General features: G+C 32.2%; 1 protein-coding gene across 1 annotated transcript in view; it reads left to right on the top strand.

Annotated features, from left to right (window-relative positions):
* Positions 1-27,764, top strand: part of MS3_00003560 (uncharacterized protein) — a 112,302-nt gene that overhangs the window by 34,979 nt on the left and 49,559 nt on the right. Inside the window, exon 2 of the mRNA XM_012944344.3 lies at positions 22,250-22,267. Coding sequence (XP_012799798.3) covers positions 22,250-22,267 — 18 coding nt within the window. The remainder of the gene's footprint in view (positions 1-22,249; positions 22,268-27,764) is intronic.

Here is a 27,764-nt window from a genome sequence, read left to right as displayed (position 1 = left end):
AATGTCATGCTAGGTATTACTTTCAGCAATAACACTATTAGTTACAAAATAAATTGTTCCCTCATCCCATAACATATATATAGTACACTTTGCGTACTAAACTGAATCTGTGCAGTATTGCATTACTCATTGGTTCCACATCATCTCTACGAGTTTTGATATAGAATTGTGATATGTCTTCACCTGAAATTCGAATTTTTCGTTATTTCTTCAGTGTTTTGTTTTTCTGTCCTATGTAGAGTATTCTTTTCATTTTGTTCATATTTAATGATGAATATGTTTAGTACTAATATTATAATTTCATTGTAGTGTTCATTTTGACAGAAACTTATCCTAGTTTATACCATGACTATTTTACTTTACATTATCCACCCTATCCTATCTTTAATGAAACATATTCGCTCATAGTGTTTCCTGAATGCCTATGTCTATACATAAATATGTGCATACTAGGTCTATGAGTTCCTAATTATTTCCCTACGTATATCTCATTCTAATATCTTGGTATGATAGTGATTAGATGAAATCGAACTTTTTAATTTCAAGTATCTGCAAATTTCATTCTTACAATTTGAATCATCTCGATTTCAATAGGGAAAAAAAAGAAGTGAGAAGTTATGGGAGAAAGAAATTAACTCAAATAGAATATAGTCTGATAATTTCCTTTCAATTTATCCTCTCTTTCTCATACCATCTTCTCTTTTTTTTAAATTATTCTATGTTAACTTCACTTCTCAGTTAACTAAATAACTATTTAGTCAATCATGCAAATAATGTCTTCAACATCTACTTTCTCATCAAACAACTGTGTTATATTTTTTATATTTATTATAAATGATGTTAAAAAGTGAAATAGAAAAAAGCTTGTCTGAAGAATGAATCGACTGACTGTTTGTTTTTGATCGTGTTGATTCTCTTTCTTTCTTTGTCTGGCAGCGTTTCTATTTCAATTCTTTATTTTAGAGAAGCATTTTTTGTGTGTCTTAAAATAAGACTTACCATTTTATTCTGACAATTTTGTAGTGATTTTCTTGTTAATAAGAGAGAGAGAGATGACAATTAAAATTCAAATAAAATTGGAGAGGCTACCAGATTAAAATTAACATTTAATTATTAGATGATTAACAATTCAGTAGTGTTTTACTTAAGTCGAACAAAGTTTTCCACTGACCACCACTCAGTGGGTTTAATGGTCACAACGCGATCATGAGAACTTGGGCAGTTCTAACTGATTAAGTGAACATGAGAATAGTCACCACTCGATGATTAGCTGGTCAGTTTTGAGTGGCTCGATTCTACAGAAGGTTAATGGTAACAACCTAAAGTGGGAGGTTGAGTGATTTGGGTGTGAATTTCACAGTTCTCACCAACTCCTTCATAGCTACATGTGCCTCTTTTTAACAAGTACCAGCTAGCGCTAAACACAGGTCAAGCAAAGTGTCTTGTCAATTTCCTCAGAAAATCTAACTTTTCACTAACTCAACCAAATCTTATGATTGATCTAATATTATAATTTAACTCATATATAATATGATCTGTATTCTTATTATGATTACCAAACATTTATTCTACTTATTTACACATAATGATCAGCTGTACAATATTCAGTGATTAAATTCAATGTGCGATTTCATATTGTTAACCAGTTTTTCTATTTTATACACCTATTGTGTTTATTCATTGTTTGAAATATTATCACGTTCAATGTTCAAATTATCCGGAGAAAACAAGTTACAGTATGTTGAACGTTCAACTATAATTTACCTATTATTGTTAGAGAGAGATACTGAACAGTGTTTTGTATTCGAATATTTCAAAGTTGATTTGTTTGTGATGAGGGTGTGACAGCTTGAACCTATGTGAATAGTACAACTTATGAACTCTGTTTTCAGGTTCATCGTCAACTCTCCTCTCTATCTGTAGTTAATCATCGTCTCTCAATCTTCATGAAAGAGAGAGAGAGAGAAGAAGAGTTAATGGGAGAGTGATTGACACTGTTGATGAGAACTCTATATTGCTTATCGTATACAACTTGACGGTTGAATTTTCTAAATTTACACGAAAAGTTTAGTAGCCTAGTATTATCAAATTTGCAAGTGTATATATGTCATATTGCATCAGTCAAGAAGCTACACTATTACACTAAAAGCACATCATACATTATCATTTTTAATTAATTCTTTTAACTATTAATCAAAGTATGTGTATGAAACATTTTTATGTTTTCTATTAAGTTTCCATTACTTGTATTTCCTTCTTTTTCTTAAAAGACTTCATTGTTTACCTACTGACTAAGTTCACTCTAAGTGAGTACCTCTATTCATATCCTTTTTTATTAAGAAAAAAGAGCTACAAACAACCGTTTTCTCTCATTCTCCTTACTTTTTGTTCTTATTGTTGTTTGTGGTGTGGAAACTGTAAAATTATTCACAAAAAAAGGTTGTACATAATAGAAAAGTGATCTACCTGAATTGTAATATGTATTATTTTTCATACAAAAAAATATGAATTTTTGGCTTTTTTTTACTGACTTTCTTCTTTATCATCATCAATAAAGCAGTCATATTCACATTACTGTTTATTCATGATATTCATCATGAGAATATCTTTGTATATGTGTGTGGATTTGCTTATTCATTTTCCTTTCTTTTCACGGTTTTATTTGTTGGTTCTCAAGTTCTAGTCATGAACAATAATATTCTATGGATAAACATTGTCCACCCTACCGTTTACTTGCCTCATTAACTTTTTCTAGAAGTCGACATTTCACGTTTTAAGATAAATATTATATATATATATATATATATATATATATATATATATCATTTCAGAAAGTTTTCGTGTCAAACAGTTTTGGGTGTTTAATAATGATAAATGTATATATACATGTATTGGCTTAGAAGTAAACAAGTATGTATTGTGTGCGTTTGTTTGTTTGCTTATATGTAAATGTTTTGTTTGGGAATTTATTTAGTCGTTAAATTTATACCCTAAAATGTGTTTGTTAACCATGGGAAACTGTTTTATTTTGTTATTTCATGGGTCTTCTCAAAAGTGACCACCCATTCATTAAACAATAAAAGTTTGTGATTATTGAACTGATCCAGATGGTAGAAGTTTTTATTAAATATTTAAACTTACAATAGTGAAATTCAATCTGCATGATATTAACACATTCAATGAAGAAGTTGCGAAACATTAAAAGTGTAGAATGTATTTGAATAAATTCCAATAAATTTGCATGAACATATTATCACTTTCAATGCAATATGGTCTTCATTTTGATTGCAAGGTGTACAACACTCAATTGACCCAGTTTATCATGATTTTGGGACTTAATTTTGTCAAAATGACGGTTTGTGAAGATTGTGGTAATTTAATGGTTGAATTCATGAGTCGATTTAAACTGGACCACCATGGAAAACACGGAAGCACTGGATGGCCGTATACTTATAATTTTTATATCTAGTCAGTTATTCCCAACATGTATTGTATTCAGAAATTCTGATCATTTTTTCATTCCTTTTAGTAGATGAGTGCTACATATGACAGTGTAATTTCCTTAAATTTTAGTTCTATTTCAAGCTTCTAGAATTATTCGCGACTGTCTTCTATGAACATGTCAGCAATAATACAGTCCACCGCGGCTTGAAATAAATGTATAATTTAATTGCATACTCATGTTCAGATTTTCTTTTACTGTATGAAGGTTAAAAAAAATTAGAAATGAGACATACAGCACATTTACTAATTATGTATAACGAGTTTGTAGATTTCAATGTCAAGGTTGAAATTGATTGGTTCAAATAAATTGGGCATTTGATAGAAAGTTAATGATTAACGTGCTATTTGTGTTGTTATCGCAATTAGTAGAAAATTATATTTCTGACATTTCGTGATTTAATTTTGGCCACTTCTTTAGAGTAAATCAAGAAAAAAGCAAATGGCTTACATTAATTTACGAAACGTCAGAAATACATTTTTCTATTTATTAGGATATAATTTAAAAAATATATTTATTATTAAATTCACTTGGTATTGTTTGGCTTGTATCTTCCCATTGAGGTTTAAGACTGCAATCGATCAGTCCGTTATGTGCATTTAAATTCACCTCATTGTACAAGCAAGTGGCTATCAGGACTCAGTAGCTGAGTGGATAACACGATGGCGTTTGAAGCGAATGGTACTGGGTTGGAGTCCCAGAGTGAACATCAACTCTGAGATGCAGGTACATCCAACTGACGAGTCCCAAATAGGACGAAACGCGCGTCCTGGATTCCACTACTAGCCACTATCTTTCATTGCTTACAAAATATGTATTATTGATTATGTGCAATGTTATAGATAATCTTAACCTAGTTGATTATTTTAAAGAATTCATTCAATTAACAGAATTTATTAGTTAGTTGCTTGGATTCTCACTTATTGTACTTATTAATTAGTATTAAGTTGGTTTTCTTCAACAATTTTATTGCATCAAGGAATGGTTTAACATGTTGAAGAAATTAGATTTTGTTGTTTAGAACATAAAATATTTTAATCCGAGTAATTTTGACAATAATTAATCTCATAACAGGACGAAACGGCTGTCCGAGTGCTTCCAGGTTTTCCATGGTAGTCTAACTTCAATTGACTCATGAATTCAACTATTGAATGAATTAATCGATTATTATCAAAAGGGGTTTGGTGGAGATTGTAATAATTTCAATAGTTGGGATCATGAGTCAATTGAAGTTAGACCACCATGGAAAACCTGGAAGCACTGGATGGCCGTTTCGTCCTATCGTGGGATTTCTCAACAGTGCGCATGCACGACCCTGCCTCGCGGGGTTCAAACCCAGGACCTATCAGTCTCGAGCGAGAGTGGCTTAACCACTAGACCATTGAGCCGGCACCCAACGAAATTGAGCGACACAACCACCATTGTCATCAGTGAGTTACTATCTCACAACAGACTCAGTTAAAACGAACTAACAATCCATTTAGCTAAAAAACATTCCTTGATTTTCGCTTGTTTACTTCGCTAATATCGCTAAAAATCTGATCTGAAGAACAAACTGTCATTGGTTGAATAGATTATTTAAATACAAAGAAAAAAATAGTTTGTTTCCATTATCACTCTACTTGATTTTGTACATTTTTCTATACATACGTAATTTGTTTAATAGAACATTAATTTCCATTGAAAAAATAAATTTAATCAGACAATGTGTATATAACAATAAACTTGATATTTGTACTTGGTTACTATCATAATATATATCTTGAACAATGGGGATTACTTTTAGGTTGAATGGTTAAGGGATTAGTTTTTATCGACTAGCAACAGACTACTAGATGATGATAGTTGATTGACTGACTAGACATGGAGTTTTGGTTATGTTGTAATTAATATTATTAGTATGGTTTTTTATTCTTCACATTTACACTACGTACAGTTTATTTTGTATGTACATGCACACACACACATACACGCATACATAAATGGTAGGATTAGTAGTATGTATATTAACTTTAAAAAAGATTCTATCCATTCTTTAGATTGTGTTGTGATATAAATTAATATGTTGAATGAATAAATGAATATGAGGTCAGTTAATAAAACTATCTTATCATTTCATAATAAATAGTGACCTTTTTATACTTTTGTTTCGGTCAGTTGATGTGATTTTGTTTGAATGTGCTTTCCGCCTCTTTCATTTCTCTCATGATATTAATAATAATGATAATTATGATTTAAAAAAAGAACTGAAATACTGATAATTATTACTATTTGTGTTGTTATCGCCCATTATTTTTACTCACCTCGGTAACTATTATATGCATATATTCAAATTAATACTGTTATTTCGCTGTGTGAATTTCACCGTAAAGAGAAGTCTCTATGACCTGTAAAAAAACAACAACAACAACAACTGAATGTTAACAAAAATGAATTAAGATGACTATCTGTTGAAAGCTTTTCATGTTTATTATTGTAATGATTATTATACCATAAAATTGTAACCTTTTGTGGCGTACTGTACACTGTACTGTATTGCACTACTACATACACTCTGATGAATTATACTATTGATAATGATGATGTTTAACTCAGCGTGAATTGAAATTGATTATTAAAGTTTTTCTCTCTCTATAATTGTAAATTATTAAGGCCTTCACTTTTGTGTGACCGTGTTTGTGTTGTGTGTGTATGAGAGAGAGAGAGAGAGAGGTTATTAACTTTCAATCTGGCTAATTTGTAAGCAGTAAACAGTTTGCCAATATTGTTTTCCTTACAAGTTTATACAATTGATGATTGATAGATTAAGAGTTTATCATGTCTCAATCTAAAAAGTAATGGTTTTTTTAAAAACTAAATTTCAATGAAAAGTACTGAGGAATTGACTTGATTATTTATGTTTAGATATTTACACTGTCTCACTGATTGATTTTACTTCCGTTTCCTTCAGACTAGATAGATTAAGGAAATACACTTACTTACCTATGTATATATATTGCCTACAGTGTGATCTCGTTTGTTTGTGCTTTTTTCTTCTTTTCCCCCCAGTTATCTTTCTTTTATCTTCTTCCTTTTCTCATTAACATGAATATCATAACGTGAAATGAGTCTAGTTAACAGACAATTACTTGTTTAGTGTGTGGTATTGAATAGTTCTACGATATGTGCACATTTCATGTTTTGTTTTGTTTAGAAAATGATTGACTTCATGTGTATTTTGAAATTTAAGGTAGTTCGTCTTTTCAAGTATTTTTTTTTATAAAACAAGATGTCAGCATAGATATTCATAAAAATACCATTGGTGTAAATGTGTTGATTTCGATAGAACAACGAGAAGACTGAGTTAATCTGAAAAATGTGATGTATTTGCGCTATACATTTTAAACAATCAACTCCGTCTTCTCATTGTTCTATTGAGATTTATAAAAGGGACTAATTACTGTAATATGTTGATTGGTTTTATAAACTTGACTAATGATTAATTCATATGGCAATAACAGAGATGAGTCAAATTTCACTTTTGAACATCAACAACGTAGAATGATACAGAATCTTACTACTGCTTGTCATAATATAAGATGAACATTTTGTTACCATTTCGTTAACTCTGTATTGTTCAAGCATAATCGATACTTATACATAATTATGTCTTTTCTACTTTCTTCACCGAGTTGCTCCAGTAAGAACTTTATTGTTTGTTAACTCAAAAAAAAAACGACTAAATTCGTGATTTTAATTGGGAAATCATGCACAATTTGATCATAATTCCCATTTGATGAGCCACTGTTATCTCGATACATCATATAATGTACTGAAATTCGGAGTTCAGTCAATATAGCCAAAGAACTGAATCAAGGATCATTTCAATCGTTCACATCTTATAGGGAATATAATTAAGGTAGTTGTAGTGTGAGTAATCCCGTGCCCATTACCATGTGACTAAAACTATAGATTCGTTGATGACTGGTTCATTTATTCAAGCTGAAGAAACGGTTATCTGATCAGTCTGTCTAAACTACCTTTTAAGAATGAGTCATTCACCTGTTGTTTTTTTTCCATTGACATCTCAGTTGTAGTTACCGTGTTCAGCTTTCAGTCAAATTACTTATGTATTGCTTGAAATAACTGGTTGAAGAAGCTATTTTTGGTGTACCTAGCGCATCTACCCAACACTTTTGATCAATTTTACATTCAATTGGTGGGTAAATACTACATATTAATGTACGGTTTTCGATAGAGATTTCATTTAAAGCTTTAACGTTTACTATATTTACGTTTTTCATCAGGAATATGTGCTTGAACTACGCTGGATACGTTCACAGCAGGCAGTTGTGGATAACTCGAGTCGGTTAAAATGTTATGAGTGAAAATTACACTTGATATGCAGCACTCATCAACTAAATAAACAGAAAAGTGATGAGTAACACAACGCCGTAAACACTGAAAACGCTGAAGGTAACCTCAGCTAAACATGTCCATGAATATATAGTGCTTCTGTCTCTCAGTGTTCAATATGCGTGCGGTACGAGACATTTTCGGGCATTTTGCCGCTCATTCAGTACATATATGTATTGCATATAAGAGGACAATTCCCACTGACAATTTCATTTCAAACTAACGTTCAGTTTAGTTGCTTTTTTAATCCATCAAGTGGGGATTCCCTATGGTGGCGTGTTCACAATAGAAATGTAAACAACTTCAGACTCAATAAACAAATTGGAAAAATGCTTGAAAATGCTGGGTAGTACATTTTCATTGGACGTTGAGAAAGGCTGGTTATCCTCATACTAATTTACTGTATATTCAAGTTATATTTTGTCTATCATCAACTCACTAATTTGATTGGTCATATTAATCATAAAAATACGGTTTCATTTAATGAACAACGGATAAATAACAATTATGAACATATTTTGTTATTTCATTTTATGTAAATGGTGAATACCGTGTCTCAATTTATTTATTGTTCAATTATCTAAAGTTAGAATAGTAATAAGATTGAATTTTAACTACCACTGAGACTATATCCACAAAATACTTCAAACTCACATTGTACCTTTTTCCAATACCAGTCATTAATGAATGCTATTGGAACACCGTATCACTGTTTACTAAACTCTATCAATTTATCACTATTAAGTTCATTTTAACTAGATTTGAAGTTGTAAAGATTCGATAAACGTTTTTATTTCAGTGATTTTTATTCTTCAAAACAGAAATAATTATACTGGTTGAAATCATGAGTCAATTGAAGCCAGACCACAATGGAAAACCTGGAAGCACTGGACAACCATTTCGCCCTGGTATGGGACTCCTCAGCAGTGCGCATCCACGATCCCGCACCCCGCGGGATTCGAACCCAGGACCCACCGGTTTCGCGTGCGAGCACTTAACCATTAGACCATTGAGCCGGCATCCAACGGTGTTAATGTCTAACTTCAACCAATCCACGAAGTTGCGCCACCGTACACCATTGTCTTCAGTGAGTTCCTATCTCACAACAGACCTGGTTGAACTCCACTGGTAACGACTTCACACTAACTTCAATTGACTCATGATTTCAACCAGTGAAATTTCTAAAAAAAATCCCCACAAAAACCCATTCTGAGAAATAATTATCTAAATTTGCATGGAAACTTAAAATAATGTATTGATTCGTTATAACATAAAATTAAAGGCTTAATTTACACACGTACACTTATCATTGAAGTGTTTTTCATTTAAATAATGACATTTTAATTGAAAGATACAAAATATTATTGCATAATATACGTAACTTGATATGTAATATTTAATTTCTACAAGAAATATCGTACGATTTGTTATTTTGTCTGCAAGATGTCTTACGTAATGAAATAAATAAATAAATAGATGGAATTCCAATCATTGAAATCTGTTTAGTAGCTCAATATTCAACTACTTATCATGAATATCTAAATAATAGTAATCGGAAATTAGATCCTTGTTGTCATGGTGATCTAAATTTTGGTCAAATGACTGTCTACTGCTCTTTGATTAGTTTCATAAGTATTGTTTACAATGGCTAATAGTTATTTTGTCAGATATCATTTGATGAATACGTTATGGTGACTACGTTTTACAAAGTTATTGATTATTTTTACTATTCATAAAACCACTAAGTAGCTATGATCAGCCCCCAAACGCCCTGGTATGGCCGAGAGCGGGGTCGGTTCGCCCTTCCTCTCGAAATACTCTTACACGGCCGCGCGTATACAGCCTCTGCCAGGGAAGTCCTACTCACTGCCTTCTCGTGGCACTACTGTTGTTTACGAAAATGAGAGGACGAAAAGCGAATGTCCGGCGCTCTAACCGGATTCCAAACCAATGGTGCACATGGGCACCAGTATCCTGCGGGAACAAATGGCTTATGAACCAATTTTCGGTCACCGGCTACCATGGGACTGCATCTCCTTACGATGCTCCACTGCCTTGTGGGTTAGACCTTTAGGTCAAAGGCTCGGGGTGTGGCCCCTAAGAGAACCACCTGCTTCGGTCTGGGCACCCGGGCAGTAACGCAGCCCACACGCAATTAATGAACTGAAATTGTGTGGCGCATATATGTTTGGCGCACTCCTGTACCAATATATATGTGTTCAAATAAAAAAAGCTATGATCAATGTCATGTTTGTTTATTATTTAGTGTTAATGGAATTCAGTCGATCAAGTTTTAATATGTGCAGCATTCATACTGACCCAACATCTCTTAGTGTGTTTTATTGTTGAGAATTCGAAGGAGATCGACAGGAAACCTAAAATTTGTGTTTTTTTCTAGTCATGACTCGTCAGCAAGACTTATCGATAATCTTGATGGAACTGATGCCTCTTTTGAAATTGGCACTTGAATCACTTAAGGTTATTCAGAAATATTACCATTAAGCTGTCCAACCAAACCTGAACAATGGATGATGCAGGTTGAAATCCCACCGCCAACCTCAGATTCCTAACGATCCAAATACGCCATACTGATAAACGACAACTATCGTGGATCCCGGAGTTCATGGTTTCATGCTGACTGCTTCCAACCGCCTTGCATCATAGCCAGGGTTTCTATGGTGTTATACATCGATGGCACATACAAAAAAAACCAATGGAGCTTGTTTTTTTCACTTAATTCCAAATGAGATGGGTCGAGATGAAACGTATGCGTGATAATCAGTTAGTGTGATTATACTACAGAAAAATATGGACGTTGTACACATTAACTGGGCATGTCATTCAATAATTGATATGAACCATTAGTTGGGTCAGTAGTCCTTTCATTTCGGATATAATCCTGGCCCAGACAAACTGTCAAATTCACTTATCACCTTTACAGATTAATACCAAAGTTGGTATTTACGGAGATTGTACTATTTTCAAGGTTGAATTCATGAGTCTATCTAAACTAGACTACCACTGAAAACCTGGAAGTGCTGAATGGTCGTTTCATCCTAGTATGGGACTCCCTAGTAGTGTCCATCCACAATCCTGCACGCACAACTCGAACCCAAGACCTTCGGATCCACCCGCGAGCACTTAACCTCTAGACCAGTGAGCCGGCATACAACGATGTTAATGTTAGATCGACCCATGAATTCAACTTTGAAGAATACTACAATCTCCACAAACTCCTTTACTGATAATAATCATGTGCTCACTAGTGATGAGCTTCAAGATGGAACTCCTAGAGTTCTAGTGGAAAGTCGTGACCAATGAAGTTCAATCCGTGTCGGGTGTGAAACAGTTATCCACTTCAAACAATAGATGAATGGTTGCGCAAGATCATGGATCGATTGAAATTGGACATTAACACCGTTGGATGCCAGCTCAGCGGTCTAGAATTTAAGCGTTCTCCCGCAAAACCGATGGGTCCTTGGTTCGAGCCTCACGTACGGGATTGTGGCTGCGCAGTTCTGAATAGTCCCATACTAGGATGAAACGACCATTCAGTGCTATCAGGTTTTCAATGGTGGTCTAGCTTAGATAGACTCATGAATTTAACTTTGAAAATAGTACAATCTCCGTAAATCCTCATACTGATAATACTCTTTTCTTTTATGATGTTACCACAAATGTAATTTGGGAATTCGATCATACTTCCATTTCTAAAACCGTAACTATTCAACCCTTATATGTATATATATAGTCTTTTTACTTGCAGCAATTTAAAAAGTCAAAAATCAAATTAGACTCTTCTTCACATTAAAGAAAAATAAGTAAGTCCTTATTACTTCGTTAAGTTTCTCATGTGTATGGTGGTGATGTGAGAAGGAAAGAAGAGTTTTAGATAGACGTCACAAAATTATATTCAAATGTATTCAAATCATTATACAACAGCTAAACAAGTGTTTAAATTTGTGGTTGGTAGTTTTTCTTTTTGTCTTGTTAGTGGCATAAAACTCTTCTGGTCCTTTCTTTTGAATTCGTTGATTTAAAACATAATGAAGAAAACAGATTGGAAAGGAGAGAGAAGTTTTCTTGTTCTTTTTTGAGATTGTTTTTAGATAGAAATAATTACATTTATATAAAATGATTTTTAATTTCCTTAGGCAACAACAATAAAAATTGGTATACATTTACCAAGATTTTGATTTGTATACTTATGTATCTGTTTTACATGTTTAGGTTTGTATGTTCACATTCACAATTGTTACATTGTCGGTAAATGTGCTTTTGATACATTTGATGATTTCGTGAGCAACTATATTATATTTTTTTGTTTTATATTAGTGAGTAGAAGTACATTATGGCATAGTGTATTTCTATTTTAGCGATTAATCAGTTTATGTGATTGTCAAATTGTTACATCGGTTATAAATGTTAGATAGGACGGAGAAATGATAATCTTAATTTTTATCTTGAGAGCTGTGTTTGCATTTGTATTTACATGAATATCCTAGTCTTAACTAAATGAATGTTAAAAAGATACATAGACATTAAGTAAAAATACACATAAAATCTTATTATATTTAACCTAAACACTTTTACTTAAGGTGTTATATTTCCAAAGAATTATTCTTTTTTTTTATCAGAATGGGTATTTGTGGAGATTGTAGTAATTTTGATAGTTGAATTCATGTGTCTATATAAGTTAGATCACCATTGGAGACCTAGAAACACTGGAAGGCTATTTCGTTCTAGTATAGAACTCCTGATCAGTGTGCATTCACGATCTCGCACATACTACTTTGAGCTCAGGACCTTAGGTCTCGCGCGCGAACGCTTAACTTGTAGACCACTGAGCCGGCATCTAACGGTGTTGATGTTTAACTTCGTTCAATCGATTATTCTTTTTTGTTTAATACCTAAATAATAGATAACCAACATGTTGCATACCGGTTATTAATACATAATGCTTATACTTACATGAATTGTATATATTCACATATGTATATGTTGGGTAAAAATATGAGTTCAGGATGAAAACAATAATATTTCTTCATTCTATACTATAAAATGAACAACTATTCACTAACATTAATTGGCACATTATATCTTATGAATAGTTTATATTGTGACACATAGAGGGTAGATGAGATGATTAATTTGTTTAAAGAATTGTATTTTAAAACAGTTAGGATGAATACAAGTTTGCTTTTCTTTTTGACAGATGAAATGATGATTTGTTTAAATGTTTGCTTATAGAAACAAATCCAACTCACAAAAAAAAATCACATCACTTGATCTAGTAATAGTATGATCCTCACGCTTTTTTGTCATTTCAATGTCAAAAGAAAAGACAGATCTCATTGTTTTTATTTAAATTTTTATCTGAATTGTAAAAGGTTGGTGGTGAATTCTTCACCACGAGAGTGAATAGTTTTGGATTCCGTCCCTTGCAGGGTTGTGAATGGACTCTTCTGAGGATTACCCTACTAGAATGAAACAACTGTTTAATACCTATTGGTTTTCATCAACTGTCTGATTAGTTTCTGTTTACGTTGTAAACTATTACATCTTCACTGTATTAACTCAATGACTGCATAGAATTTTTTTTTTCCTTAATTCAAGTTTTTCATCAATAAGATATTATTTCATGTCGATTCATCATGTCTGTAATATTAACTGAAACAAATTTTAATCAGTACGCTAATGTGTTTAACGTTAGTTTGAAGGAAGTGAACAATCATAATACCGCTCGTAAATCTGTGTTTATTTGTTTTTCTTTTTATCAGGAGAAAGCATATCAGTAGTTTACTCATCTCTTCTTTTTAAAAAAAAACATAAAGGGAAATACGTAGTAGGCATAGATGGGTGAATTGCCATCAAATATTCTTATTGTTACTATATTTATTTACCTTTTTTTTAAATAGTTGGCAGGATATATTTGATATAAAAAGCAACAAACTCTGTTTTATACATCAATGACCTGTCAGATTTTTAAATTTACGATGCTGAGTCATGTGTCTGTGTATATTTGCTTGGTTTAAGTATCCTTTTGTGTTTGTCTTTTTTAAAATAAAATAATTACTTTACGGTTCCTCTTTTGATATAAGTATGTTATGATGGATAGTCGAGAAAAGTAGTAAAGGACAGTTATCGTTTCGTCTGTATCTTTTGTTTATCACTAAATAGTAGTGATGTGTTAGTGTGAAGACGATGATGATAACGCAGCTGAGATGAAATGAACTTAATTACGTCCATTACTCCTCGTGAAGGAGCATTGGTAGTCCACTGGCATTCCCCATTGAACTCTGTCCTGGGCAATCCTTTCCAGTTGCTATTCATGTTTTTCATGTCTGCTTCGAATTCTTGACTCAGTGTGTTCTTTGGCCTTCCTCTTTTCCGTTTCCCTTCGACATTACAAGTTAGCGCTTGCCTCGTGATGCAGTTTGATAATTTCCGTTATGTATACCCGATCCACGTCAATCGTCTTTTTCTAATTTCCTTCTCAGCTGGAACCTGATTTTTTCTCTCCCACAATAGGGTGTTTCTGGTGGTAACCAACCAACGGACATTGAGTATCTCGCGTAGATAATTGTTGATAAATACTTGTAATTTTTTGTTTATGGTTGTGTTAGTTCCCTAGGTTTCAATTCCATACAGTACGATTGTCTTGACGTTCGTACTGAAGATTCTGACTTTGATATTAGTTGGCAGTTGTTTTGAGATGAGATGAAGAAATACGATGAATGATCAGTGAATAGTACAAAATATTAATATTTATCATAACCTTTGTACCGTATAGATTTGATTCGTTTAATCGAATGAAATGCAAAACCCTTGGTTATCAGAATGTTCACACCAGTGTGTGTCTCTGTATGTATGAGGCTAGCTTTATTCTTACTAGTTTTTCTAAATAGAGCCATTTTTGTTATTCTTAGAAATACTAACAAGTCTATGTATTTGTTTGTAGCCATTTCTTCTATCATGCTACATTTCTAAAATACAAATCATATCTAGTGTAAATATTCATATAGACTTTCAATCTATGTTGACCGAAGTAGTTCATGCTTTCAATGAAACCACATTGCATGATGACTGTATAATGTATTTATAGATTGCATCTATCAGTTGCTTATTAATTGTAATAATTAGGTATACTGATTCATATAAAATGTTGGCATTATAATTATCCTGATAACCCCTACTCAATAGTAAACCATCTTATATCTCGAAAGGACACCACAGAATTTAAATAATTCAACCTTAGCTAAATATTATTTTATTGTTTTAGTATGAAAACAAGAACGAATTAGTGCGTAGATAAATATTTTATGCTCTGAAAACATAAAATTTCAATGAGGGATGTATAGAAATGTTGGTAATTTCTCATTATTGATATTCAGAACCATTATTATTTAGTAGCGAGTTTATTAAGACAATAGTAATAGCAATAATAATAATATTATTAGCAATTTGTTTAACATTTCTGACTTTTTACTAGTTGCTACTCATCATCGAGGTTTACATTTAATCCTCAGTAAACTGATACTCCCTATTGGATTCGATACCTGTGTCACCCAGAATCATTGCAACTTGATCGATGAAATTAGATCAACACAAAAGGATTAGATAAACATAATGTTGCTCACTAATACTCAATAATCACTGAATTGTAACCTTCAAACAATAATTAAGTTATAAAATATATCATTCTCTTTACAATTTCCTGTCAACATTGTTTTTAGTCTAATTTGTTAGTTGTATATATTTATTTGGATTTTCCACTTGATATATTTCAGTACCCTTTTGGTTTGCAATGAAAATGATCCAAACACTTACACATACCTTCTTCATTTAGTTTTTTCCCTGTTAGATTTATTGCTTCTCTATCGTAACTAGTAACCAATTACAAATAATATTAAATAGATCATGGACAAAATCTATTAGTTACTTAACACAAAGGGTTCAGTTCACCTGTAATCATTATTATCACTAGCATATGGTGTTAAATGTTTAGAATTTTCACATTGTTCCCCTCTTGGACATAAATGACGATTAAAACATACATTTCTTATTTAAAATCACAATCACAACTATTGTCACATTTTGAAAAATATCCTGAATGTTATTACAGAAATTATATTTTACATAAACCTCTATTTTGAACGACATTTTCTCGATATATTCAACTGTAAGAGTCACATTATAGGTTGTAGGCTGATGGGATTATTCAACTACTGTTTGTATCGGATTAGTAGTGATGGCAAATGTTTACGTACATTTCTAGAATGTCAAAGTGTATATCTATTTTGCTTATTATCTAAACTTTATTAGACTGGCTTATGAAAGTATAGATATACTAAAGAATTTCGAACTGAAAAAATATGTACCAGTTTATTTGTACAATTGATTGACCATTGAGTAGTGACCATCGTCATGTTTGTTTAGTCCTCAAATGCTGGATGATTAAGTTGTAATGTGGCCATTAGTCTAAGTGCTGATGAGGTCGTTCAGAAGAACGATGAAAGCTCCACGACCAAACCATCCAGCTCAGAGAATAAAACTCCATCAAAAGATGACTCAACATCACATACATTTGTTGACTTGCTATGTGGTTGGAGGTAGTCGGCAGGAAACCATGGACATAGGTTACAAAACCTCAATCTTACAAGGAGTCAATATCTTTGTGAACAGTGATAACATCTCAAACTGTGAGACTGAATGACGTGAGTTCAAATGGCACAAGGAGCAGCATTATTTCATCACTCAAGATTTAAAATATTCATTGGTGACAAATACTAACTATCAAGTCTAGAGTTTATTACCAGCTACTTTCCACCACTTAACATAAATTTACTTTAATAAGATTTTTTTGATGACTTGAATCAAATAAATGACGAATAATATCAAATGTGATTAGTTAGTCAGTCAGTCAGTAATCATTTTAACGCTGTTTTTGTTTTAACTTATTTTCATCCATCACCTCTCATTAATTATGTTTTAAGTAAACTAACTGATAATAGGCATTAAATATTAAATTTAAAAACAAAACAACAAACAGATTCAATCCGTAAAATGAATCGATCCTATTTAGTTGATAACAATTCAGAAGAAAAAAAATGTCACTACTAATTAGCAACACCGAATAGAATGTTTTCATCATTACAATGTTATGAATGTTGAATGATATGAATACTGAATTTAGCATAAAGAAATTTTTCACATATTCATTTAAGCTTTTATTATTTACGTTCGATAGTTTAGAAATCTTATGAAAATAGGTGAAATTTTAATTCACTTGGTATTGTTTGGCTTGTATCTTCCTATCATTCCTTATAAATAGCTTGTGAATTAAGGTAATATCGAGGCATACGCACAGTATGCACATATGCCAACAATATTTTCTCCTTTCTATATTTACTAACATCTCGTTAACTCAATATTATAGTACGTTAATGAACTAGAAATGAGTAGAGTGGAGTAATAAGATAAGTGTAATCATAAATAATGATTGAGTTGGTTAGTTAACTGAAGAATTTCTCATTCCACACCCATAACGTAATAATAATAATAATAAATGCGCACTCTACATCAATTCTTCTAGTTTTCAATCATTTTACATACAGAATAATAATTAGGAAAGGTGGAGCAGCATTGATCATGAATAATACAATAAGTTTGAATAGTAAAAATATACAAACACACTTCATTGTTTGGCGCTTACAACTATACGTGTATTAACTTTTTGAAGCATCTTCTTTTAAATATGTTGAACATTGTAAAAAAGTTTGTTCAGTTAAATGTTCAATCTGGTGAGACTATAATTTATGGACAACCTTTGAATGACGCTAAACTGACCCACCTAATAACTAGAACCAAATGAGGGTTATAAACCTGTGTAATGAATTAGAATTATGATTTATAGTTGATGGTTAAGACTAGGATTTAGATTTAGGGTTTTCATCACAAACTAACATCAGCTATAATGTCAAAAACTCTATTTATCCAAATGAATGAGTGAATTTCGCGTCAACATGCGAAACCTGTTAGCTTATAAATGATTGGTTCGTCCATAAATTATAGACTCGCCAATTATAATACCATTTCATCTACCACCTAGAAATTAGTATTCCAAATTCTTTTTTAATTATTTTTTATTGTCTTAAATTTCATACATTTAAATGAAATTAATGATTTTATATAGTTAATAATAATTTAGAATTAATTAAATTTTATGGTATTATAAATATTTGCTTAATGAAGAATTAATGGTAGCTTGTTTTATGTTTAGTCCTATTCACTCATTAACTTACATATTACACTGATTCACAAACTTTTTTAAGTACATTTACAAGTTTGACTATAAAGGTTAAGCGTTTGAGCGCGAGACTGATAGATCCTGAGTTCGAATCTCGCGAGGTGGGATCGTGAATGCTCACTGTTGAGAAGTGCCATACTAGGATGAAATGGTTGTCCAGTGCTTTCAGGTTTTCCATGGTGGTCTAGCTTCAATTGACTCATGAATCCAATTATTAAATTATAATAAGAATATTTATTAAATTACGAACTGATATAAATAATAAGTTCATAAATTCACGATAATGGACTATAAATAAACAAAGGATAAGAATGGGAAACATGTTATTTTTTGTTTTTTGTTTACTTTCATAGGAATTAAACAAACTGGAAAACAAAATACGTCTTATTTTAATTTTGAATGGCTTTTATAATAATAATAATGATAATAATAATAAAGTTTACTTTAGTCAGTATCGTGACTTGTTTTTTCCGTTAAGTTGCCATTATGAAACGATTGACGAAAATGTTCAGGAATATACTACTTACGGGAATGAATAGTATATAACAATTACTAGCATTGATTAGTAGTATGTTTGATTAGCTGATTTCAATCATGTAATGATAATAATCAACCATTTGTGATAGATTATTCTTGTAGAGGTTAGATTATCATTATTACCATTATCATTGTAATAATTTGATTTGAATTTATTGAATGGAATTTTACACTAATAATCTCTTCTTATTCACAAATTGTATCATCTTCAAAAATAAGAGAAATTATAATAAGAGAAAAAATGTTGTAATCAGATTAACGGGGAAGTCCCTAAATTTGTAGATTGTTTCGATCGCCCATCGGTCTGAGGTTGGGTACCGTTGAAAACTAGGGAACATTTGACATCCATCTAATTTTTATATGGAGCACCTCACTAGGGAAGATCAACAATCATATGGGGATCGAACCCAGGACCTTCATATTTCTCTGAAAATGTTTAATCATTAGAACCACAGAGTCGACATGTAATGGTACCGTTCCAACGTCGGTAAATTTGTTATATAGCTCAATGGTTATCCAATCCCATTGTTGACAATTGTTTCACTTCCGATATATCTAAACTCTTCGTTAGGACGAATACTACCTACAAATTAAAGCGATTTCCGCAAAACCCTTTCAAATATATCAACAGATACTTCATTTAACCAATAATTGATTTAGTTGATCTATTGTTATAGGAATTGTTGTCTCTTTGTTGTGATGTGCCAATGCACTTTGGTATAATATAAGAATTATTGTGAGATAAATTAATGGTGATATTTTCAGTAAAGAATGCAAGGTTTTCAGCTCACCTATTCTATTTTTTTGCCTAAATGTACTTTTATTCTACTTTCATTACGTGAAATACTTTGAATGTTATCTTATTTATTTTATCACCACCACCACCACAACAACAACATCTTTCATTCACCTAAAGAAACGTGATTAGCGTTTATACTTAATTTTTCTTTCTATTGAGCATTTATTTGCTGAAACAAAGATTTAATAGTTAAATGATGATTATACTTACTTTGTAGGCAAGTAATATTTTATTATTGAATAGTAATATCCTTGTTAACATTTTGCTTACACGTGTAGTGACTGGCTTCAAGATATACATCCTGGAGTTCTAGTGAGAAGCAGTGGAGTTCAACAGGGTCTGTTGTGAGGTAGTAACTCACTGATGACAATGGTGGATGTGTCGCTCAATTTCGTGGATTAGTTGAAGTTAGACATTAACACCAGTGGATGCTGACCGGCTCAGTGGTCTAGTTGGTTAAGCGTCTGGCGCGAGACTGTTCGGTCCTGGGTTCGAATCCCACGAGGCGGGGTCGTGGATGCGCACTGCTGAAGAGTCCCACAATAGGACGAAACGGCCATCCAGTGCTTCCAGGTTTTCCATGGTGGTCTAACTTCAATTGACTTATGATCTCAACTGTTTAAACTCTTACTAAAATCTCCACAAAACCCCTTCTGATACAAATATTATTAGTCATTACTTAGTAAGTTTGTAAAACACAGTTATGGGATTAAGAAATATAAACCATAAAATCACTTCTTATAATTTTATATCCGGTTGTTGGATATTAAATGCTTCTACCATTTACATGAATACCGCTTATTGGTCCCGAATGACTTTAAATTTGAGCAGGGAATAAGATAATTTCATTTGAAAAATAACATTATAACCAATAATAAATTTTATTATGTTTTCCTGACATTTCCTCACTTTATGAGATTACATTTATCAATGCTTGTCTATAGGATTCAAAGTAATGGATTTTGTGTTAGTAATATAATACCATTATTCTATGGGATTGTAGTTATGACAAGATTTTACGTTTCTCAATGAGATATAGTACGTATAAGGTATTTGACTTTTTTGTGTGAAATTGTTCAACACACGGAACAACATGTTTATCACTACTAAACTGTAAACCAAAAAGACAGCAAATCGAATATCACAATTCAATACAATTGAACTTAAGATTCATGATCAGAATAAATATGGGTCAGGTAGGGTGAGAGAAATAATAGTGCAATTACAATTTGAATAAATGTTTTTTTTCTAACCAAGCTAGAAAATGGTCCATGCAAAAAGATTATTCAAAAATTCACATTTTACTGTCGATATATGGAGGATACGTGCATCCTCTGTAAAGATAATACATCACAGCAAGATGTTCTTAGACAGCTTGATAAAGTACATCCAGCCATTAGTCTACATCTGAAGAAGAGAGTGATGGTAGAATAGCCTTTTTGGACGTGCTTTTAATTAAAAGATCTGATGGATCAATAAAAAGAAATTTAAACAGAAAAAATTCCTGGACAGGCAGTACACACATTTCCTTAGCTTTGTACCTCTAAAATACAAAAGAAACCTGGTCCAAACTCTTGGTTACTGAATACACACTATATGTTCTACGGATATAGTTGAAGAGCTAAACACTCTGAGAACGGATACCATAGAAAGTTTTTAATTAAATATATGATAACGAAGAGGAGAATAGGCGAAATACAAACAGTGAATAAGAAACCCCTGTTAATGTGCCTACAATTCAGAGGGGATGCGGCTAGCGAAATATTAACTCAGAGATTACGCATAATAATCCAAAAATCTTTCAACGCCGGAAAAACTACGATTAGTGTTTACTACTCACCCAATGGTGACACTGAGGATATAAGATGAATTACCTAGAATGATCACCTAATTTTGTATTTCTCATTTCGACTGCCTCTGTGGAATAAGTTATATTGGTCGAAGTTCTAGGAATTTACAGTTTCATGCTCGCGAACACCTCCCAGTATGGCAGTGAACAGCTCGATACTGGCCCATTTAGTGCAAACTGGTCATAGTGCCAGTACAAACCAATCCTTTTCAGTAATTGTTTACCAAAGCTTGTCAGACTTGAAGTCCTTCAAACTGCTGAAGTAGTAGCCATCTGGGTTAAGAAACCGGAGCTTTGTGTACAAAAGAAAAATCTTCAACCGCTTCTCCTCCCCTGGTCATCATCAAAGCCAATTAATCAATAGTAATCTTAGCTATTGAATGACCTAATTTGACTATTGTACTTACGACCTTTCATAGTCTAATGTAATTGTCTCTGTTATCTTTATTCACAAATCTTTGTAATTTTATTGTTATTATTATTATTACTATTGGTTAAACATCATTATTAATCTCCCCAATACATGATTCATTCAATTCGCATTCATCCCAGCTTATTATGTCTTACTAATATTTTTTTACACAATATAATCTTTCACTAAACATTTGACCGAATTGTAATTGCACTGTTATTTCTCTCACCCTATCTGACCCATATTTACTCTGATCATGGTTCGTAAATTTGCACTTAACATATAAGCTGATTGAAGTTAATATTCCATATGAGTCATATCAGCATTAACAATGGGATTTTTCGTATTCAGATTTCTATATTTATTTGTGATTTAAATCTACGTAACTATGACTAACAACACTTATCATGTCTCTGTTTCTCTATTCTCTCTTATTTTTATTACAGCCACCACAATCTCGACATGTAAGTCATTTTATATTTTAATCAATTTTATTGTATTCAAAAAAGATATTCCCACGTTGTATTCATCACACATAGATTGATCTCAGTTGAAGTATCATTGGAAATTAGGAGGCAATGGACGATTGTTTCGTCCTAGTATGAGACTCCTAATCAGTGAACGCTAACGATCCCTTCAGTGATTGAATCTCAGACCTGATACTTTAACTGAGATTAATCTATACCTAATATAGCCTAAAAATTCAACCAGTCTTCACAAAACTTCTCCATTTGCATTTTATCACCGTTTAAATGTGGTTAGTCTTTGGTTTACCTTCTAAAATGGTAAATTGATTCAGAGTTTTATATTCGTAAAATGTCCAAGGCTTGACAATACTACATGGTTGTCTGCTGAAGCCTTGGTAGCCGAAGCAGATGTGAGCTTGTGATCTTTTTGCTGAAGGCTAGTTGAATCGTATAATTGAAGTTATTTGATGAATACACTCATTGTTTCTACAGGTACTCGTTGTAGCTTAGTATTTTATTTTTTTCAAAAAATCTAGATTTATATAATTTATTGTAGTCTACGTATAATAGTGTGTTGATTAATATTTGTCATTCTATTCTAATTTCTATCACCTCTGTTTGCTTAAGGTACTTGTCAATTTAAAGGACTAGCGACAAAATGATATGATATTATTCAGAACGTTTACATTTAATCACAGATAACAATTAATTGATCGCTGAAAAATGACCAATGTCATTTTTCTCTAGTTCTTTAGTGCTGACAGAATTCAGTCGATCAATTTGCAATCTATTCTACCGGTCTGAGGGACTTGGCGTCGCGTGTACTATTTTTAGATGTTAGATGGTTGGAGGTATTTGAACAGAAACTCTTCTTGGTTCTGGTTTCTTGCTGGTTAGCACTCGTTGGTAAGGGATACCTGCAATCTTGAAGGATATAATACTTCCTCTGGTGCGCGATTTCTAGTCACTCAGGCTAGTAACCATGCTACTAAATGTTCAATTGAATTCGATCGACGCTGAAGGACTAGACAAATAAGTACATCGGTCAATACTCGGTGATCAAGCAATGGTAACTATTTCACTTCTATATTGGGTCATTTGCGGCCTAAATAGCTCAGGGATAGGATTTTAGATAGTGAAGCTGAATGGTGCAGATTCAAGTTCCCAAGGATCATCAGTTCCATGAAGATTGCAAGCATCCCTTGTCGATGAGTCCCATCTAGCACAAAACCAGAGTTTCCTGCTAACTACCTCTGAAAACCTAAGATTGAGTATTACCCTAGTTTCATGGTCAAGTTTAAAGTAGTCAGTTCAGCATGAAGCTGGTCGACTCATTATTAATAGTGGAGTAGGTCAATTATTAATTTAACCATAATACAAGATTAAGAAACACACATGTTTTGTAATATGCCGCGTATAGTTTATGATTTGTTTTAAAATACTGATACTACAATTTAGCTCAATTAATATCAAGTTTTCGTCTACCGACTTTTAACTTCATCATTGTAAAAAGTTAACTGACAAAGTCTGTTAATGTTTGCACACCGATTGCAATTACAAATTAGAACATGTGTTTTTTGGATTATAATGACAACTAATAGCAAGTATTATTCTTTTTAACAAAGTATTAAGCAGATTTGCCGGTATTTTAAATATTGGTCTGAAAGTATGTTATCAGTACAGAGATTTGTGAAGATTGTGGTATTTTCACAGTTGTAATCACAAGTCGATCTAAGCTAGACCACTATTGAAAACCTACAAACACTGTATGGCCGTTTTATCGTAGTATGGGACTCCTCAGAAGTGCGCATCCATGGTCCCGCACACGGTACTTAAGCCCAGGACCTTCGGTATCGCGCACGAACATTTAACTTCTAGATCACTGGTGATCTAGCTTTGATCGACTCGTGATTTCAACTATGAAAATATATTTCAATGTTATCATCAATCAGATTTCGAACCAACTTAAACTTTGTGATTTTATCATCATCCATATATCTTGTCAGTCTGAGTTATTTTTGCATAATAATACTATTACGACTTGATATCGGGATTTAGTTTGGGCCTACAGTAATTTTCTAATTACAAACAGCTGAGTTTTCCTTCGATACGAATAGGAAATTATGCGGACTCAATGGTATATGGTACTGTCATGTACAACTCTTCAACCATTATTACGGAAAAGGTTTGATATTTTAACGACCCCAAGTAGTTGAAGTTGAGTTGGGACAACTCTGTATACAGTAACATACTAAATGACCTTGGAACTCATCAGTGGCAACAACTGATCAGAAGGTAGCAAAAGTCATTGAGAATCAATTCAAATGAGAAATAATAAAATGAGTTGGCTAGTTAACTTAATTCTGATAAAGTCAAATGAGATTGATTAAAGTAATCGTCGATACAAACAATTTCATATTACAGTGACATATTTAGTCTTAGTTGTTTTCCGTAACACATTCTATACAAACAAGGGTAATACTGAAGAAACACTGTGCCAACATATGTCGATCATCAACAGTTGTGAAGAGACAGGAACTTCATTATGGTGTACATATATACACACTATATCCATTGAAACTGTAGATTTGCACACATTACATTTGGTGTTTTAATTCATTTTAAAAATCGGATTATTCAAATTATTAGCTTTGTACTATTTCACTTCTCTAAAAAAAAACACTCAAGTGTTGTATGAGCTGAAACTTTTTCTGTATCTGTGTAAATTGATATGATCTACATGTATCCATCTCTTGTTGTCTTTCATTCTCTTATATTTCAATTTTCCAAATGTTTCTAACATCATATTGTAATATAACACATATATGGGTATCTGAGCCCATTAATACTGCATGGTGGTGGGTATCAAAATATTGAAAGATTACACTAAATTGTTTGTTTATAATTCTGTCTCGTTACAATTATGTTATAAAACACACACACAGACAGACATAAAGAATGTGCATTGACTATTTTAGTGTTTACATAGAAATCAACACTTATGGTGATGAAAAAAAAAATTGAAATCAGTTGTGTTTGTGTTTTAAATAGATAAATGAGTTCATGCATGTGCATATGTTGCATAGAGGTTTTGATACTACTATTGTTACATATCGACAGAATATAATAATGAGTCATTCTCTAATGGTAACTTTGAAATTACTTAAATACAGAGGTGAGTTGTTGATAATCAACTTTGTGTTAAGTTACGTGATAAGTTGTTTTTGTTTCTTTCTAATTTAAGTAGTAAATTAACTTGAGTTTTAAATTAAAATGTACATTTGTTAAGTTTTAATTGTCTAGAAAGAAAAAAAAGACATTTTTGTTTAGATATCTGATGAAATGTAATTCTAATTAGAATATTGTTTAATCCGAATAAGTTTCAAGAATATTCATCCATCACAGATTTCTAAGTGGGGATACATGTAAACTTTCTTATTTTCTGTAGATATAACCTGTAACTACTGGTTTATGAAATCTCAAGTTTCTATCAATAAAAGTTATGACACGGCGAGACTATAACTTATGGACGAACCAATTACGTGTAAGATAACAGGTCTCGGATTTTGGCACAAAATTCTCTCATTTCTTTGGATAAACAGAGTTTTGGCGTTATAGCTGATGTCAGTTCGTGATGAAAAACCTAAATATAATTTCTAACCTTAACCATCAATTGTAAATCATAATTCTAATTGATTACACAGGTTTATAACCCTCATTTGGTCCTAGTTATTAGGTGGGCACTCTCAAGATCAATCTAGCGTCGCTCAAAGATCGTCCATAAATTATAGTCTCACTTCTATCTGTAGTAAGATTATGAGCATACATTGTTGAAGAATTTTATACTAGGACGAAATAACTATCAGTAATATCCCCATTGAGATTACTCTATATAGAATACAACTTACTATTTATGGCATTGTCAGTATCTTTTGAAATTGTGGCTATATTCGACAAAATTACTTTTTTTCTATATGTTTTATATTCTGATAATTGGCACATTTCAGCACATAACTGAAAGTCCAAAGTAGTTCTGTTGCACTAACTGTCGTAAGAAACATTTTCAGAGAACGTTATCCATTTGGTGATGAAATGATACTCTTTTTTTTAAAAAAAAGTCAACAATGGTTTTTTTTTCTATTATTTTATCATCCTAACATTATCATTAGTGTTGTTGTCATTATTTTTATTATTGTCATTGGTGTAGTCGTTGAATTTCTTCTTTTTTTTAAAAAAAAGTAACGACAACATCTGCTCATATTACCTACTGATGTTCTTTTTTTCTCTCATTTTGTTTGTAATGATGATTATGAGTGTGTCAGTCTTCAATTTGACGTCATTTACATTATAAATAAGGGACAATTGCCTATTTATTTTTACGAAATTTCCAGAAAAAGTTAACAATTAATTCTTTCTTTTTCTTTATTGAATAAGGTAATTTCATTTGATTGAGATCATGAACCGATTGATGTTAGACCACCACTGAAAATCTAGAAGCACTGGACGGCCGTTTCGTCCTATTTTGGGACTCCTCAGCAGTGCGCATCCACGATCCCTCTCGCGGCCGTCCAGTGCTTCCAGGTTTTCAATGGTGGCCTAACACCAATCGGTTCATGATCTCAATCAAAAACTTAACAATCTCCACAACCACTATACTGATAATTTCATTTGAATGTGTTCGCCAATCAAAAAAGTATTTTAAGACAGTAACTATTTGAAATAAATATATTTTTATACGTATATTTTCGTATTAATACCATTCAAATATATATGAATATTTAAAGTGACATAGAGTAACAATTAAATCGTCTACATCACTGACTGATTTTAGCCAATACATCAAGGGAGCATAATTATATAGTTGTTTCATTCTAGTGTTGTACTTCGAAGGAGTGAGCAGCGATTCACAGTTCAGCCATGTCAGGAAGGGAAGCCTAGTGAGACAGTTACAACTGATATATCAATATCTGTGAATTAGTTAGAGTTAAAATTGTGAATGTTTAGAAAAAACACGCTAGCTGCGAAACCTACAGTAATTTCATACTCGATTTCTGTCAGGATCGTTAGTGGATAATGATTGGAAGTTCCTATTAGGATATAACGACTATTTAGCGCTTCCTCTTTTTCAGTGGTTTTTTGCTTAAAATAAAAGTTATAATGTGTACCTAATGTTCAATATGGAATAACCAATCTTTGAATGATTTTGTACCTTTTTTATTGAGTGATTTGCATGATACAACAGAGTTCTAACAATGAACGAGAATTTTTATCTTGGGAGGTCTCGAGTATTTGTTTTGTATGTTATGGAAAATAGTGACTGATTTTTTTTGATGAAAAGTTTTCAAAAGTGTGTTGTATCTTCATGATGAAACTGCTAAATTATTCAAGTCCCCAATGATTGTTGTGACTACTAATTTGAAGTCATCAGAATAATTTATAAGATTTTAATAGAAATGTAGGTGGAAACTATTATAACCGATGAAGACTAAAGGAA

This window comes from Schistosoma haematobium, chromosome 1, assembly GCF_000699445.3.
Source record: "Schistosoma haematobium chromosome 1, whole genome shotgun sequence".
NCBI classification, from domain to species: domain Eukaryota; kingdom Metazoa; phylum Platyhelminthes; class Trematoda; order Strigeidida; family Schistosomatidae; genus Schistosoma; species Schistosoma haematobium.
This window is presented reverse-complemented; position numbering and strand designations above follow the sequence as displayed.